This window comes from Phoca vitulina, unplaced genomic scaffold, assembly GCF_004348235.1.
Source record: "Phoca vitulina isolate PV1807 unplaced genomic scaffold, GSC_HSeal_1.0 scaffold36, whole genome shotgun sequence".
In the NCBI taxonomy this organism is placed as follows: domain Eukaryota; kingdom Metazoa; phylum Chordata; class Mammalia; order Carnivora; family Phocidae; genus Phoca; species Phoca vitulina.
The window spans coordinates 14,621,344-14,640,057 of record NW_022589739.1 but is presented as its reverse complement, the minus strand read 5'-3'; the positions used below and the strand labels follow the sequence as shown (position 1 = coordinate 14,640,057).

General features: G+C 40.9%; 1 protein-coding gene across 2 annotated transcripts in view; it reads right to left on the bottom strand.

Annotated features, from left to right (window-relative positions):
• The window catches only part of POLD3 (DNA polymerase delta 3, accessory subunit), a 52,243-nt gene extending 38,095 nt beyond the window's left edge, over positions 1–14,148 (bottom strand). Inside the window, exons 1-3 of one of the 2 annotated variants that reach the window (XM_032427179.1) lie at positions 13,996–14,148; positions 12,622–12,677; positions 4,665–4,767 (exon numbers count right to left, since the gene is read on the bottom strand). In XM_032427179.1, coding sequence (XP_032283070.1) covers positions 4,665–4,767; positions 12,622–12,677; positions 13,996–14,055 — 219 coding nt within the window. In that variant the 5' untranslated portion in view covers positions 14,056–14,148. The remainder of the gene's footprint in view (positions 1–4,664; positions 4,768–12,621; positions 12,678–13,995) is intronic. The other variant, XM_032427180.1, reaches the window with a different exon arrangement.
• Positions 14,149–18,714: the final 4,566 nt, after the last annotated feature.

The following is an 18,714-nucleotide window of genomic DNA, read 5'->3' as shown; positions in this document are numbered from 1 at the left end:
AAAAAAAAGCGGCGCCTGGGTGGTTCAGTCATTTAGTGGCTGCCTTTGGCTCAGGTCATGATCCCAGGGTCCTGGGATCAAGCCCCACATCAGGCTCCCTACTCCATGGGAAGCCTGTTCTCCCTCTCCCACTCCCCCTGCTTGTGTTCCCTCTCTCGCTGTGTCTCTCTCTGTCAAATAAATAAAATCTTAAAAAAAAAAAAAAAAAAAAAAAAAAAATTACAGAGTTAATGAGAAAAGGAGCAGTAGAAATTAACCACTCAAACTTATGCAACTTTCTAAGGAAGGCCCTAAAAACAAAAACTGGTAGCTTCAGGAGAAAATCAGGACTGCCCAGACAGTTCAGTGTGGCTAAATGTTGCCTCAGGGGATACTGAAAATGCGTAAAAATGACACAGTCGAAATGCCAACTTGCTGATGCTGAACACAGACCAGGGTAGAGCACTGATTCAGTGGGTTCCTTTTAAGATGGACACAGGAGTAAGTTCAGCATCCACAAACTCAGAGCCTGGTTGGGGTAAGCCCTCTGAGCTTTACAGCAGTTAAAGAAAAAAAATGAAAATATGGCTATTTAATGAGAGAAAGTTGTTCTTTATAGAAAAATTCCAGCCAATAAATTCAGAAAAAATGACAGAACATTACCATTTTGTAACTTCTAGTGAATTAATAATCTAGGCAGCAATAAAATCAATCTTGGCTAAGATCATTAGATGAACAACTAATGGGGAACTTCATTAAGCATGGATTAGGCTGTCAACCTTCAAAACCACAAAAAGAGAATTAACAAAACATTCCCTTGAAATTTTCAAATAATTCTCTGGAAAATTCTCTGGGTTGAGATTAGAAGGAGGTTTTTGTTTTGTTTTTGTTTTTTTTTAACATTTTGTATAATCACGACTGGAAAAATATTTATATTTTTAAAAATCCATCAAAGCCAGTGTTCTTTTTCTTTCTAAAAACACTTAAAACTTGGGGTGCCTGGGTGGCTCAGTCAGTTAAGCGTCTGCCTTTGGCTCAGGTCATGATCTCAGGGTCCTGGGATCGAGCCCCACCGTCGGGCTCCCTGCTCAGTGGAGTCTCCTTCTGCCTGCCACTCTGCCTGCTCATGCTCTCTCTCTCTCTCTCTCCCTCTCTCCTCCTGTCAAATAAATAAATAAAAATCTTAAAAAATAAATAAATAAAAACACTTAAAACTTTAAAAAGAAATTAGAAGGAACAAGAACAAAATCTGACATTATGCTTAATCATCTGGCTTTCCTTAGGAGGGCTTTCTTTAAGGAAGAAAGCATAGGTAAGCATCCACACTTGATCTGTAATTCCACAGGGTTCTGCAAAGCTGCCCTGCAAGGCTGTTTGGAGGGTGAATACAAGGCTCCAAAAGTCTCACAACCACTTCAACCACAGCAACTCTACTCTTAATATATTTTATATATTAGGATTTTAAGATTTCATTTGAAAAACCATTCTGCTGCTTAAAAAGGCAGGATTTAAATGCCCACTTAAATTGAGAAATAGAATGCCTTCTTTAAGCAAGCCACAGCATAGAAGTTCTTTAACTGATTATGAGTTACACATCATTTTGAAAGATTGGTTTCAAAAAAATGCACTGAGGAACACAATTTAAATGCACTTTCGGGGATTCATCCCCAAGCTCCTTGAACCCTGAAGACCACCTAAAGATTTGAAATTAAGAACGTTTGTCCTGTGGGTTAGAAGAAAAATCTACAAATCTACCTTAAAACATAAATTCTTAACCTTGGATGCTGTTCCAGAAGATCTGTGAACACTCAAAATTTTATGAATATGTCAACATACATATTTTTCTTTCAGATTCTCAAAGGAATCAGTGATCAAAAAAGAAAACCACTGCTTTAAAGGAATACAATGATTCCCAGATAAAGAACGGACATGACTGGAATGGCTAAAATTAACAAGTCACGAAATGACAGATGTTGGTGGGGATGCAGAGAAAGGGGAACCCTCCTACACTGTTGGTGGGAATGCAAGCTGGTGCAGCCACTCTGGAAAACAGTATGGAGGTTCTTCAAAAAGTTGAAAATAGAGCTACCATACGATCCAGCAATTGCACTACTGGGTATTTACCACAAAGATACAAATGTAGGGATCCGAAGGGGTAGGTGCACCCCGATGTTTATAGCAGCAATGTCCACAACAGCCAAACTGTGGAAAGAGCCAAGATGTCCATCGATAGATGAATGGATAAAGAAGATGTGGTATATATATACAATGGAATATTATGCAGCCATCAAAAAAACCAAAATCTTGCCATTTGCAACGACGTGGATGGAACTAGAGGGTATTAGGCTAAGCGAAATAAGTCAATCAGAGAAAGACATGTATCATATGATCTCACTGATAAGAGGAATTCTTGGGGCGCCTGGGTGGCTCAGTCGTTAAGTGTCTGCCTTCGGCTCAGGTCATGATCCCAGGGTCCTGGGATCCAGCCCCGCATCGGGCTCCCTGCTCAGCCAGGAGCCTGCTTCTCCCTCTCCCACTCCGCCTGCTTGTGTTCCCTCTCTAGCTGTCTCTCTCTCTCTCTCTGTCAAATGAATAAAATAAAATCTTTAAAAAAAAAAAAAAGAGGAATTTTTAATCTCAGGAAACAAACTGAGGGTTGCTAGAGTGGTCGGGGGCGGGAGGGATGGGGTGGCTGGGTGATAGACATTGGGGAAGGTATGTGCTATGGTGAGCGCTGTGAATTGTGCAAGACTGTTGAATCACAGATCTGCACCTCTGAAACAAATAATACATTATATGTTAAAAAAAAAAAAGAAGAAGAAGAAGATAGCAGCAGGGGAAGAATGAAGGGGGGGAAATCGGGAGGGGGAGATGAACCATGAGAGACAATGGACTCTGAAAAACAAACTAAGAGCTCTAGAGGGGAGGGGGGTGGGAGGATAGGTTAGCCTGGTGATGGGTATTAAAGATGGCACGTTCTGGGGCGCCTGGGTGGCTCAGTCGTTAAGCGTCTGCCTTCGGCTCAGGTCATGATCCCAGAGTCCTGGGATCGAGCCCCACATCGGGCTCCCTGCTCCGTGGGAAGCCTGCTTCTCCCTCTCCCACTCCCCCTGCTTGCGTTCCCTCTCTCGCTGTGTCTCTCTCTGTCAAATAAATAAATAAAATCTTTAAAAAAAAAGAGGGCACGTTCTGCATGGAGCACTGGGTGTTATATGCAAACAATGAATCATGGAACACTACATCAAAAACTAATGATGTAATGTATGGTGATTAACATAACATAAAAAAAAAAGAATGGACATGACTGGATTGGACGCATTGACTAATTAAAGAAAGAGACAGAGGGGGTTAGTTAATCCTGGAAACAAAAGGAAAGAAGACGTTCAGATGCAAATTTGGGCAGTATCCATTCCAGAGCCATGAATGGGGAAAGGATTCTAGTGGCAGGTTTATTTCTGAGAGCAAATGAATCAGGTCTGCTTAATTTTGTGTTTCTGATATATAATGACATCTGATTCTGTCTACACTTGCAAATACCTTGATTATCATCTGGCTTGCCAAATAGCTTACCAATAAGGAAAGAAAATGCTGGTCATACAATATAAGGATCTGATCCCCATAGCAGTTGTTTCTCCTTGTAGATTACTAAACTGCCATTCCAATTTAAAATCTCACATGGTTGGGACTCTTGCTACAAGACAAATCCAATCAGCATTTTGATAAATTAGATTTTTCTGAATTTAGGACTCTAAGGGAAAGTCAAAGGGAAAGAGAAAAACATGTATTAGTGGATCACTGAGAAGGAAACCTAATCCTTGGGCTAAGTTCTATGGGCCTGATGGTGGTGGTGGTGGGAGCAAAAGAGCCTTCAGCGTAGAGGTTTGGGGAAGTGAGAACAGAAGAGGTGTGCCTTACTTTTGGGAGGAAGCCAGAGAGGAGAAATTACCAAAGTTCCCAAGGATCAGTCCCAAGGCACAGGGAAAGGAATGAGTTATCTCAGCAGAGACTCTGGTGCCCATCCAGGCATGGAAGTAATTGATCCCGGAGCCCCTAAGAGGGACATGAAAGTAGCTAAGAGAAAGTCAGGAGGCCTGAGAAAGCTTTGTGGTCAGGATGATGAAAACACAGCAGTGACCTGTGTTGACGGATGACCAGAGACCAGATGGGGCTATAAAAAGATACATGAGAATAAGGATGTTCCTGGCCTCTGCCTATGCACTGCATTAACTCAGCCCCCTGTCAACATCCTCATCCTTCAGCCACTCAGACATAAGCCTACCAAAATGAAAGCTCAAACTGAAATCAAGCTCAGTTAAAAAATAAATAAAATTGGACTTCCTGAACACCTGAGTTTGTGGTTTGACATGTGAACAGTCTGGAAATTAACCATCACTGTTCCCAATATACTTTCAAGAGGAAGAAAGAGGACTAACAGAGCAGTCTCCTAATGTCTTATTGCCTAAGAAAACTGCATAATCATGATACTGTCTCTGCATCACAGCCAAGATATTACCCAAACTTCGCAGAGTTTTAGGTTTAGTCTAAAAATCCAAAATAAACATCATCTTGAATTGTCTTTTAAAACTTCCATAATACTGAATCCTGTTTTTTTCCCATGTTATGTTATATAATACGGTTTATAGCTCAAACATATTTCAACTCATTATAAGATTCTGACAACTTACGGAATGTCCATTCTGAATGAGACTGCCAGACACTAAATAGGTGACATGCAGTTGGGCTCCCGAATTCTCCTTTCGCTTTCTTTCAACATAATCGTACAGCATCCTGTTCCAAACAAAAGGTACAAGTCATTATTTGTAAGAGTTTTTACCTCATCAACTCTTAATTCATGACTTAAAAGTTAGATATATTAAATCTGACAGTCTATCAGTTTTTTTTACGGGATATTTTGCTCCCATGGGCAGAAAGTTAAAAAAAGACAGACTTTAGACAGGACATACAGGTTGGGGTCAACTTGTACTGAGTTGGCACAGTGACCAAACTGAAATAAATCTAATAATAAGCCAAGAGGGACTGAACCTGCTTTAAAACAGTGGCAATAACATACAATGGATACAACAATGAGTCAAGAAAAAGTTCAGTCACTATGTGATCCTGGATAAGTTAATTAATTTTTCTAGGCCTCTTAATCCTGAGGTATAAAACCAGGAGGCTGTATTGGATCAGTGATTCTCTTAACCTGGGATTCATATGGCCATTTATAATCCTCCACCCCCCAAAATGCAAGCAAAATGCACATGTGTTTTTTGGGGGGAGACAGTTCAGGGTTTTCAACAGATTCTCAGAGGGATTACTCTAAAACATTAAGAACCACTATGTAGATGATTATAAGTGTTTAGTTCTGAAACTCCAATTTTGTGTTCACTCAGACTCAGTGCTGTTTCAGAACTGGAGAATGTAACAACTTACTCACACTGCCCAGCATTCAGAATATTCGTTAACCTGAAATTGCCACTCAATGTAGAAATAATGTTGCTTTTAGTAACATCCCTACATTCATTTTTATCCTTATGTTCCACCAAGCATCAGAAGTTGGCTTCCTGTAACAACCTACAGTTTAAGGAAATAGTTTAACAAAAACAACAAAAGAGATGCATCATTTGTGTCTTTTATGTCAAGAAACATTTACTGAGTCTCTGACATGTTATACTTCTGCCAAGGATAGCTAAAAACTCAAAACTTCCAAGGGAAACTCAACCTACACTGTTAACCACTCTTCTTGAAGTATCTGCTCTCTTAGCTTCCATGATCCCATGCCCCACTGACTCCTGTTACCCCTCCAACTGACTCTGCCCCATTTCCTACACAGACTTGACTACCTCCTCCTTTTCCATAGTGCTGGAGTTCTGTTGTCAGCTATCTTTTTAAATTTATAGAGTGACCAGTCATCTAGGTGTGCCTGGATCTGGGGGGTTTCCTGAGACGTGGACTTTTAGTGCTAAAACCAACAGTCCTAGGCATACCAGGATGGTTGGTCACCTTACTACCTATTCTCCTTTTGGTTTCATTCATCCCCATGGTTTCATTTATTCCTGTCAACAACATCATTGGCTCAAACCACACACACACGAAATCTGGGAGTCATTATCCTTCATTTCTCCCTATCCAGTGAGTTGCCAAATCTCATTAGTTCTTCCTCCCAAGTAATTCTTGACTCCATGCCCCAAATCTCTTAACTGGACTATTTCAATTTCAAGTGTCACTTCTGCTCCGCCCCTTTCCCATTCATTATCCACAAGGCCACCACCATGAAGTTTTAAAAATGTAAATCAAGTCATTTGGTCAACAAAATTTTACTTTATGTTCTATGTCTTGAGGATAGAGCAGTAAACAAAGGAGTCAAAATTCCTACCATTATAGAAAAGAGAAACAAACAATTAAGAAACAAATGAGTATATATATGTCAGACAGTAGTAAATCTATGGAAAGAAAAAAGGTAAGGAGAATAGAAAGTACATGAGAAGTTTTGCTATTTTTTTTTTTTAAAGATTTTATTTATTTATTTGACAGAGAGAGACACAGTGAGAGACGGAACACAAGCAGGGGGAGAGGGAGAGGGAGAAGCAGGCTTCCTGCAGAGCAGGGTGGCCGCTGCGGAACTCGATCTCAGGACCCTGGGATCATGACCTGAGCCGAAGGCAGACGCTCAACCGACTGAGCCACTCAGGCGCCCAAGTTTTGCTATTTTATATAAGGTGATTAGGGAAGGCTTCACGAGCAGAGCCCTGTAGGAAGTGAGGGAGCCACCAATGCGGATATCCTGGGGAAGAATGTTCCAGACAGAGAGAACAGGAATGTAAAGGTTCTGAGGCAAAAATGTAAATAAGCAAGGTCCAAGGAACAGAAAAGAGACAAGTGTAGAGGAAGAAGAGTGGTAGGGGAGAGAGAGCCAAGTGCCAGATATGCAGGTCTTTATGGCTTCAAGCAAGGAAGTCTCTATGGACTTCAAACAAGGAAGTCATCAGAAGGTTTAGAACAGAAATAAGATGATCTCACCTTTTAGAAGGATTCCTACTGCAGTGTGGAGAATATACTGTTGAGGGGCAAGAGAGGAAAGAGGGAGACTAGTTAGGAGCCTACCGCAAGTAATCTGGGCTAGAGATGATGGTAGCTCAGACAAGGATGTTAACAATAGAGGTAGCAATTAGTGGATGAATTCTGGGTATATTTCAAAGGGAGAAACAACAGAATTTGCTGGTGGACTGATTTTGAGGTATGAGAGAAAGAGGAGTCAAGGACGATTGGACTAAGCAACTCAAAGAATGAAGTTGTCATTCACTGAGATGGAGAAAAGCAGGTGCTTGAGGAGAAATTATGAGTTAGGTTTTGAGGCATGTTAAGTCTGAGATGCCTATTAGTAAGTGATGTTGAAAGGTAGTTGGAATTATTCTCTGAATATCCTTGTTCCAAAGTTTTCAGTCTTTCCCTATCTCCTAAGGATTGACTCCAACACCCTAGCAATGACATGTAAAACTCTTCTTGTTCTGGCCCCTATTATCTCTCACCATTCTCCCACATTCACACTATTTTCAGTCTTACGAAACATTCTGCATTTCCCCTTGCTCCTTTGTATGCCCTTTCTTCTGCCTAGAATGCTCTTCTCAGACCTCATCTACCTAACTCCTCATCAAGACAACAGCTCATGTGTGAAGCCTTCCCCAACACCACCAGGCTAGCAGGGCACCCCTGCCTTCTAAGTTCTAACCAAAACTATACCATACCTGTTACAGCCCTTATCACATTGTATTCTAACTACTTAGTTATATATCTGCCTCCCCACTGGACTATAAGCTAGCTCCTTGAGGACAAAAATGTGCCCTATTCAGTATTCTTGTTGATTCTTCTATCTTGTCCTCTTTAGTGTTTCCTTCCATGCAGCAATTATGCTAGGGAAGATGAGGTAATGCAGATCCATGAACATTTTAGCTTATTTATGGTAGTTAGGATCATGTTAGGAGAAGAAATGATAGGCAGGGGCCATGACCAAGACGCTCTCAAGCTTGCTGGCTAAATGCATTCTCTTTTATCTACAACTTGTAGTCTTATCTCTATCATCACAGCCATTGTCCTCTATGCACTTGTCTCCCCAAATCAACCCAAGTTCTCTTTTATATTAACAAGGTCAAAACTGCACAAACTTTTTAAAAAATAATTTCCTGGGGTGCTTGGCTGGCTCAGTCAGTAGAGCATGCAATGGTTGATCTCGGGGTTGTAAGTTTGAGCCCCATGCTGGGTGTAGAGATTACTTAAAAATAAAATCTTTAAAAAATAATAATAATAATAATTTCTGTATATCTTTTGAGTCTCTAAAATATGTTTATCTAATTGAATTACACCATTTTATCTTTACTGACAAAATATGCAAAATATTCTTAAGTATCAAATGACAACAAATGACTTCTTATAAGATGCACTTCCAACACACATGATGAACTATATTTCTCATTTTAATTTGTTAATTTTCCCTGATCAGTTCCACCCATAATTTTCCCTAGGATGAATACAGTGTATAGTCTATACTGTCTTCCCTAACCTATTTTCATTCCTTCACAGCATTTTTACAACCTGAATTTATCTTGTTTAAATCAATGATGAGAAAGATCTAGTCTGTCAGGTTTACTGTTTTATGACACAGTCTAAAATAATGCTAAAAATAAGAAATGAAAAAATACTTCTTTAACAAATCCAGTCAAATCAATAACAACCATGCCCAGTCACTGCCCTCAGTGCCACCAATGATACTTAAAATGCTTTCACTATAGATAAAATTTAAAAAAGATGATAGGACACTTAAGTCTCAATTTTCTCAACTGTTAAAAGAAGTTGGTAACACCCATCATATTGGACTGTTAAAAGATTATGGGAGATAAGTATTTGTGAAAATATCTACCATAGTGCTTAGTACTCACTCAACAAATATTTATTGGCGCCTATTATGAGCCAGGCACTGAAGATACAATGATTGTGGCATACTGTATTTTCCAAAGATGGCTACGACAACACCTCCCATCCCACATGCTCTTCTACATTCTCCCATAGGGAGGTGGAGTCCATCCTCCGCCCCTTGAACGTGGGAGGGCTAGTGATTCATTTTAACCAAAAGAATGAAGCAGACATGACACTGCTTGACTTCTGACACTAGTTGGAAAAGGCAATCAGCTTCTGCCCTGCTCTGGAACACTAGCTTTTGGAGTCCAGAGCTGCTGTGTAAGAAGTCCAACCACCTGGAGACACCATGCCCTGACAAAGCCCAGGCCATATAGAAAGACATACGCAATGTCTGATCTACAGCCCCAGCTGAAGTCCCAGCAGATGGCCAGCATCAACTGCCAGATATTTGTATAAAGATGCCCACAGGGGCGCCTGGCTGGCTCAGTCGGTTAAGCGGCTGCCTTGGCTCAGGTCATGATCCCAGAGTCCTGGGATAGAGCCCCACCTTGGGCCCCTTGTTCAGTGGGGAGCCTGCTTCTTCCCTGCCTGCCGCTCCCCCTGCTTGTGCTTGCTCTCTCCCTCTATATCAACTAAAAAAAAAAGAAGATGCCCATAGATGATCAGGCCCCTGCCATTGAGGCTTCCCAGCTGAAGCACCAGACATTATGGAGCAGAGATAAACCATTCTCACTGTGCCCCGCCCAAATTCCAAACCAAAAGAATCTATGAACATAATAAAATAGTTGTTTCAAGCTGCTAAATTTTGGGATAATTTGCTTCATAACAATAGTAATTGGAAAAGTGATCAACGTGATAAGCGTGTAACCAATCTTCATGGAGTTTATATTCTAGTGAAGGCGGGCAGCCCTAGAAAATGTCAGATGGTAATAATTATAAAATTCTGGATCAACTGGATATCCACATGCAAAGAAATGAAACTGGACCTTTCCTTACACCATATACAAAATGATTCCTGGAAGAAATAGTGCCTCTTTACATATTTTAGGGCTTAATTTAAAATTAGCTTGAGTTGGGGCAGCCGGGTGGCTCAGTTAAGTGTCCAGCTCTTGATTTCGGCTCAGGTCATGATCTCAGGGGTGTGGGTTTGAGCCCCGCACTGGGCTCTGCACTGGGCGTGGAGCCTGCTTGAGATACTCTCTCCCCCTCTTCCTCTGTCCCTCTCTCCACCCCTCCCTAAAAAAATAAAAAATAAAAATAAAATAAAATTGGCTTGAGCCAACACCTAATTTGAAAACTACAGTGTATTCTTGTGAGGTCTGAAGTATTTTTAAGATGTTAACAAGCACATGATATGTAGAAACCTTGAATATAGTGATAATTACTGTTGTAAGAGCTAAAACTACAAAACTCTTAGAATAAAACATAGAAGTAAATCTTCATGACCTTAGGTTGAGCAAAGCCTTCTTAGATAATATATACAAAGCACAAGCAACAAAAGATAAAAGAAACAGGGGCGCCTGGCTGGCTCAATATGTAGAGCATGTGATTCTTGATCTTGGGGTTGTGAGCTCAAGCCCCACACTGGGCATAGAGCTTACTTAAAAAAGATAAAAGAAATAAATTGGGCTTCATCAACAATAAAAACTTTGGTGCTTCAAAAAGTACCATCAAGAAAGTGCAAAGACAACCCACAGAATAGGATAAAATTCTTGCAAATCATATATCTGATCACATGCTCACTTCGGCAGCACATACGTATTTGATCAGGGTCTTGTATCCATAAAGTAGTCTTTACAACTTAACAATAAGAAGACAACCCAGTGAAAAAATAGACAAAGGATCTGAACAGGTATAGATAAACAAACAGCTAATAAGCACATGAAAAGATGATCAACATCATTGGTCATTATGGAAATGCAAATCAAATCAAAACCATAATATCACTTCATACCCACTAGGAGATGGCTAAAATAAAGACAGATGATAAAGAGCTGGCAAGAATGTGGAGAAACTGGAACCCCCATACCTTACTGGTGGGATTTTAAATTAGTGCAGCCACTTTAAAAAACAGCTTGGCAGTTCCTCAAAATGTTATATATGACCCAGAAATAGGTATATATCCAAGAGAACTGAATACATATGTCCACATAAGAACTTGTATACAAATGTTCATAGTAGCATTATTCGTAATACCCAAAATGTGGAAACAACCCAAAGGTCCATCAACAGATGATGATAAATAAAATATACTATTTAAGTATGTTATGGGTTGAATTGTGTCCCTGTTCTCCCCCTCTTCCGCCCCACAAAAAGGTATGTTGAAGTCCTAACCACCAGTGCCTCAGAGTGTGACCTTCCTTGGAAAGAGGATCTTTGCAGACGTAATTAGTTAAAATGAGGTCATACTGGAGTAGGGTGGGCTCCTAATCCAATATGACTGGTATCCTTATATGATAGCCAGGTAAAGATATGGCACACAGGAAGAATGCCATGTGACAAGAAACCAGACACTAGGGTTATGCAGCTATAAGCCAAAGAATGCCAAAGACTGCCAGCAAACCACCAGAATCTATATTCTATAAAAATTACAGGTAATCGAGGTAAACTACAATAAAATTACAGGCAACTTTATTTCATCCCCAGCCCTCAATATGCACCTTTAAGCCCCAACAGACTTATATAATAATAGTTATTTCATAAACATCTGTAACCATAACAATTAGGCTTATATAGGTCCATTCTGAAAGTTACCTGAAACTCTTGGGGTCGGGTCAGCACTGGCATTAGCAACAGAAATCTCAGATAGTCAAAATCAGTCCAAATTCATCCCTAGGCCAAGAGTTTCAGGTCTTGAATGTATGAACATCACAGTCAAAGCCAGATTCTAGGTCTGTCAAACAGCAGTCCACATAAAGCCAAATGAACCGATTCTAGATATCAGGAATTTTCTAAGACACATGGAACATTCCCTGACTCAAAGAAAGCTCCCATGACTCAAAGAATGGGGAAAAATCAGACCATTTTTAGGAATAAAATGAACTAAATGGGTATTTAACTTAATATATGTGCCCTCAGCCTGTTCACCAATTCCTCCCCTTGGCACAGAGACAACATCTTTAAGAAATTCTGAAGTTAATTCAAAAGCTTGCCTTTTCCCTTTTGGCCTCAAGTTGCACTACAAGTTTCAGCAAGCAAAGGTGATACAGCAAAGTTCAAGAAGGGCAATGCTCTGTGCCATCCTGAACACTCCCTTTTTATTTTCACTTAAATAGTTCTCCCCAGTTTTATACTCTCACACAGCTTGTGTCAAACACCTGCTGACCTCATTATGAAGGTACTTCAGTAACACCCAGATGTGGGCCTAAGGAACACATATGAAAATGTAACAAAGATATAAGATAACAGGTATATAAAACCTGAGATGTAAACAGAATTGGCTAGCCCACTTAATAAATTTGAAATAACAAAGTGATGTTAACCAGAAGCCAACGCTACAAATAAATCCAGTAAATGTATCACCACACATTCGTATATAAGTCCACCTATCTCCTAAATAATAGACAAATCTAGTATACCGTAGTAAAAATAGTGTTCTTTCCTATTTTCCAAGGGAAGAAAAAATCTCTAACTTCAAGGCTATCTGTAAAGCTTAAAACAAAGCAAAACAAAAAACAAACAAAACAAACAACTCCAATGTGAGTAAAATTAGTAGTAAATTGGACTTACTGTTTGGCCTGGTTAACATGAACCCCTAGTGTATAGCTCAGCCATTTGTATGTCACCTGCAAGAAGAGGAATTGTTTTTTTAACATCAGACGATTCCAGACTGTAGGTCAGTCCTAAGGGCTCCTAAAGATTCCCACTCTTAGATGATTATGCCTTATAAATTACAGTAGATGCCACCCTAGTTTTGCCAAGAACCATCCATCTGGGCAGGTACGACTGAGATCTTTATCTTACAAATACTAAAAAGGCTAATTAACGGAAGAGTCTAAAAAGAAAGGCTGATTATACAAAGAAAAAGCTCTCATTTTTCCTCACATTCTTTGTTTTACTAGTGCCCTTTTCACATTGTGTCCTTTTTTGTGGCCACCACTGGTAACTATTAAAATTCATCCAGAAGCTAGATTACTTTGAAGTGTATGACTCATAAACTTCTAAGAAAAGTTGCAGCCATACAAACATTAACAGGCACAGGTGGTGCAGGGGCAAGGGAATGAAAGAAGTGGATGACTACTGTATCTCCAGTTAGATGGGAATCCACTGGCATCAAGCCTTGATCTTCCGTCCATCCTTCCTTGGGCTCTCCTGTCATTTGTCACTTCCTTGTATGCTCCTCATCTCTTGAAGTCTTCCAATTCTAAATGCTGAGTTTCCAATAACTAAGACTTACACAGGCGAGGCAAAGCATTAGCAAAAGAGACTAACCTAGGTTGGAAAACTGCCTATCCCTTACTAACCACAAATAAGTAAGTTATTTGGCCCCTCTGCTTCAACTTCCTTTTTTAGGGATACTTCCACTGCCCTCTGGGTGGGTCGCTGTAAACATTAAATGTAATAATGCATATCCCAAGCTCACAGTAGGCACTCAATTATCACGGTTTGCAAAGTCCATTCACATTCATCGTCTCACTGGATCTTTCATTCCAACCCTGGGAAGCAGGTCAAGGCTATGAATACCAAACTTCCTAGAGGAGGAAACCGACTGTTGTAAGGTTAAACAAGTGGTCACCTAACCCAATTAAGGTACAATTTCCTCAACAGAAAACTTGGGACTTGAAACTCCAACCACCTTATCAGACAGGTGTAGAAACGCCTTAGAATTTTTATCTACCAGTGCCCTTCCCTCCACGCCTCTCCTTCTTGACCCCTGCTCCTTGCCAGTGCCCAGCACGCCCACCCAAGGCACGCGGACTTGCGCGCGCGCCAGAGAAATTCCCCCCGCGAGTCCTCGCTCGCCCTGGGGCACGAGACGTGGGGACTTGTCTCCCCTCGGCCAGTCCCCAACAGGCCAAGCGCAGAGGGGTCAAGGCCCCCGCCACCCTCGCCGGGCCCAGGACTCTAGTCGCATGCCCACATTCCCCAGTCCTAGATCCTCACGATCTTGTTCTGGTCCGTGACGAACTCATCTATATTTTCCAGATAAAGCTGGTCCGCCATGGTGCTGCGGAGCTACGAGCCCCGCCACCACAACCGCAGCTCCCGCCGGCGGGAAACGTCTTTCCTCTCTCCCGGGTCCCGGGTCGTTTCCCACAGCAACGGAGGCGACGCGCTACGGCGGCCGCCCGAGGGTCAAACTAGTCTCGGAGACGGCGCAGACTCAAGTAGGCGGAGCTAGTAGGTAGGAGAGGACGGAAGTGAGGAGCTAGCTTCGTGCGCGTGGTCTGGAGGGGTGTTTTTGGAACCAGTGTTTCGCTGCTACAACCTAATGATTCACCCAGGACAAAAGACCTCATCTGTAGGAGCCACAACCTTACCACCTGTAAATTGATAAAATAATCCTTGCCCTTTCATACCTTTATTCAACAAAGGTTTATCAAGTACCTAGTCCAGGTATTGGGGACACAGCAGTGAATGATAAAGACAGAAATAAACCAGTAATTTTAGTAGAGTGATGGCAGCTGGGATAAAGTGCAGCTTGTTATAATTCCTCAGAATTGAGAAATTACGGATGGTTTTCCAGAAGGGATGGGCGAAGAGAAATGTTTCAGATAGAGGCAGGGCATTTGCTGGGAAGAAAAAAAGAGTTCGTTGTAGCTAAAATGTTGGGAGAAGAGTCCACTGAAGGGAGGTGAGACGGGAGAAGGTAATTCATGCTGCACCTATGAGGTTGTGTGAAGGGGCACAAGAACTTTATTCTCAGGAAAAGGTTTCAGGTTGGGGGATTTCAACTAAAATTTCTCCTAACATCAGCTAAAGTACCCATAATAATTGATTTCAGCATAAGCCAGTGTAGTTCAGTAGGGCACCATGGTGGAAAATGGAGCAAGCTCTAGAGTTAGACCCTGGATTTGAATCCTGGTTTTGATCATTGTTGTGTGACCTTAAGTAAGTTATTTAACCACTGCAAGCCTGTTACCCTATCTATAATACAGAAATAATAATAGTACCCACTTAAAACTTTTGTTGCAACATGTACTCATTCACAACAGCAGAAGCTTACTAAGGGCCAGGCACTGTTCTGGGTGCTGGGGATATAGCCATGATTAATAATACACAAGAGCTTGCTCACAGGTAGCTTACATTCTCATAAAGATATTTGAGGGATGGTAATGGCTTAAAATAGGATAGTGGTAGTGGAAATTGAGAGAACTGAGTGACTTAGGTTTTCTTTTTAGAGTCAGCAAAACCTGCTGATGAATTAGATGAATAGAATGTAGGAAATACAGGAATGAAGGAAAATACCTAGATTTGGAATCTAAATCTTTAGGTAAATTGTGATGCATTTGACTACTGAGCTGTGGAAGCCAGAGAGAGCAGATGAGAAAATCAAAGAATTCTATTTGGCCATAGTTGTAATTGAGAAAACATATATAAAACCCTCATATCATGCATGCACACAATAAAATCAATAACAGTTGGGTTATATTACTATACACCAGGCACACTGTACTAGGTGCTTTGAGAGTGAGATGTCATTTAATTCCTATAGCAACCCTGCAAATGGACTGTGTTTGTCCATATTTTATAGACTAGATTGCTGAGGTTTAAGAGAGGAGAGATGGATTTTCCAGGCCACAGGGTTGAGTAGTAGTGCTGGGAATGGAATTCAAGTTTCTTGTCATTGTTCCACAGGGATGGGAAGTAAGTCAAGATAATTGGCCAAAGAATCTTGACACTACCCCCCCACCAAAGGGAGCAGATGATAATAGTGTATAGGATACCTGCCCCAACATGGCCCCAGATATACCAATATTAAAAAGTTGCATGACTTTTAGAAGCCAGATTAGAAGTTAACCTAGGGAGGCCTACCCAGCTTGAACATTCCTACCTCAGGGGAGAGGAGCTGAATGGAACACATGTGGGCTTTAGAAATCTATTTTTCTTTTAAAAAGCAAGCAAACAAACAAAACCCTGGGCTTGAATCCCAGCTTTACCACTTCCTAGCTGTGTGGCCTTAGGCAAATCACTTAACTTCTCTAGTCCTCCATTTCATGAGCTTTAAAAGAAGGGACAATAAAACACAGTGGTATACTAATAAATGTTTAACAATCAAATGTAAAAAGCCCTGATTTGTAGTGGTTGACAGCGTCTGTGGTGTATATACTTCCATCACGGCAGATTTCAAGTTCTGATATTGATGTCACTAAACACAGAGTTAGGTAGAGACACACAATATCACACCAGTACTTCCACAATACATGTAGAATAAACAACCTCAAGAGCATATATGGCAGTAAAATGTAGTAAAATAATTAGGAAGTGATGATATTTGGATATTTGTTGTCTTTGTTTTTAATATGATTTAATTGTAAATTTATATAATTTAATTTTTAGCAACGGCTGTCGTGAAGAATTAATAAAAGGAAACCTAGTTTGGAATAGACTTGGGGGGTCACTAGGGGGAGCTCTCAAGCCCTACCATTCTTTGTCAGTTGCAGACCCAACAGGGCATGTTCTGTGCCTGGGGCATTAGCAATGTAAAATTAACTCATCTTATTCCAGGCATCTGTAACATTTTCCATATTTGAAATGTAACTGACAAATCTCCAAAAGGGAAAGGTATCACCATTTCTACCTCTACCTTAATGCTGCTGCTTAAAAAAAAAAAAAAAAAAAAGGACAATTCAGTCCCTGTTCCTTAAAGATGAAGCTTCACATCAATGTCAAAAACAAGAACAGTTCTCCAGGAATCAGAACAACCAACCAAAGTATTTCCTAAGCAAATGAGGCCAGACAAAACTTGGGGATGGTAGTGTCAGCTGATCCAGAAGTGGGAGCCATAGGATCAAGATTCTTCACCTTCATGCTTCAAAAGACGTTGATGTTAGAAATAGAAGACTGACCCTCCTATTTCCTCCTTTTCATTCCCACTTCATCCCAGAAATGATTGGCATCAGAAAATCTAATGATTGTGACAGGTTATCAGATGGGAAATCTAGACTGGACCCAATATGGGGGGAGAAAATGAGGAGTGGTCAACCTATATGCAGGCAGAACCCCCAGACTGAGAGTAGGGGAAAGAGGCCAAGCCTCTGACCAGGAAAGCGGGCCTGTGGGAGCAGCTCAGGAGCCCTACCCAGCTAGCTGGGATACAGGGCTGCCACAAGTCTCTGGGGGATAGCATTTCAGGAAGGAGAACAGGTCAGAAGGAATCCAAGACTAAGAATTATGATTTAGGGGCCACATAACTGTCCATGGGTCATTCCAGAGTCCTGGAGACCCAGAACTTATTAACACCAAGGTATTTAGCATTAGATCATTCATCAAGTATTATTCAAGGCCTCCTGTCCATTGGGCCCTGTGTGACTGTTGGGAACACAGCATGGTCTTCATCTCTGGGAGTTTAGTCTGTGGGGAGTAAACAGCTGCCCTGTGAGGGAAGCACAGGTTGCCAGGGAAACCTGGCAAAGGCAACTAACTCAACCTGGGGATCAGAAGAAATGTGGGGAAAACTGGATTTAGGTATCCAGGACTAGATGGCATATATCCTTTCACTTTAGGTGAAATATATAACAAATGAATCGGAGTGCTGTCATTGTTACAGCTTCTAACATGCACAACAATCTGATATAAAAAGAGCTATTTTATGAGAACATGTGGTACCTTGTGCAGACTGTCTTGTGGAATGTACAGCTATCAAGGCCAGGACACATCAACCTTCTTGACAGCTGGGGAGGCAAGAGCCCAGGGAAGGCTAAAATAACATGCTGTTCTAACACACCTTATCAGTTCTATAAAAGTCAATGTAAAACCCCTCAGTTACCAAAACAAAGTGGGTGAGCCAAGAGGGCACTCAGACACTGGTTCCCCTGTTTCCCACCCACTGCCACCCCACCACACACACACACCCCCAGCCCACGCTTGCACCTCAGCCTGTTTATTTCTCAGCTCAATCACCAAAAGGTTCACGTCGCTACCTTTGTTGCCTCAGTCACACAGAAAAAGAGCAGGAAGATCCCCTCCACACACTCCCATCTTGCAATTGCTTTGTATATTATTTTCCTTTCCCCATCCCCTTGGGGGCTGGAAGGGTGCTTTGGAGGAGTGTGTGTCCATATTTTTGCTGTAAACATCTTTGCTGCAAGCATTTTGGCCACATAAAAAGGCAATTTTGCCATAAAAGATAAAATCACGAAAAATAAAAGAGGGACATTCATTAAAAAGGACATAATTAAAAATGAATAACAAAATTAAAAAGACCTTATGGCAAAATACGAAATATTTGAATACAATCAAAATGTATAGTGTAGATTCATGTCAGTACTGCGTAAATAACTTATTTTATTTTGTGGATTATACGTAAGCATTTGTCTTCAAAGTCTTTCATTCACAGTATTATACTTTTTTTTTTTTTTGCTTGTTGATTCATCTCACTGGACATCAAACATTTTTTGCTAAAATTTCTTCCTTCATGAAGAGAAGTATCCGTTTCCAAAGAGTAGGATGCGTATCTGTAATTGAACTTTGTATGGCCGTTGTGAAAGCCTTCTACACTGTTGTTTGTTCTTGGCATATTGCCACATGTCCATTGATAGACATTACAAAATTCTATGGGAAATGTGGGTTCAAACCCCTGTGCCACTGTATAGACCATTATGAGGGCTAAGATTCATTTAATGTGAAAATGGGAGTACTGCATTAATGGAGAAATGAAAC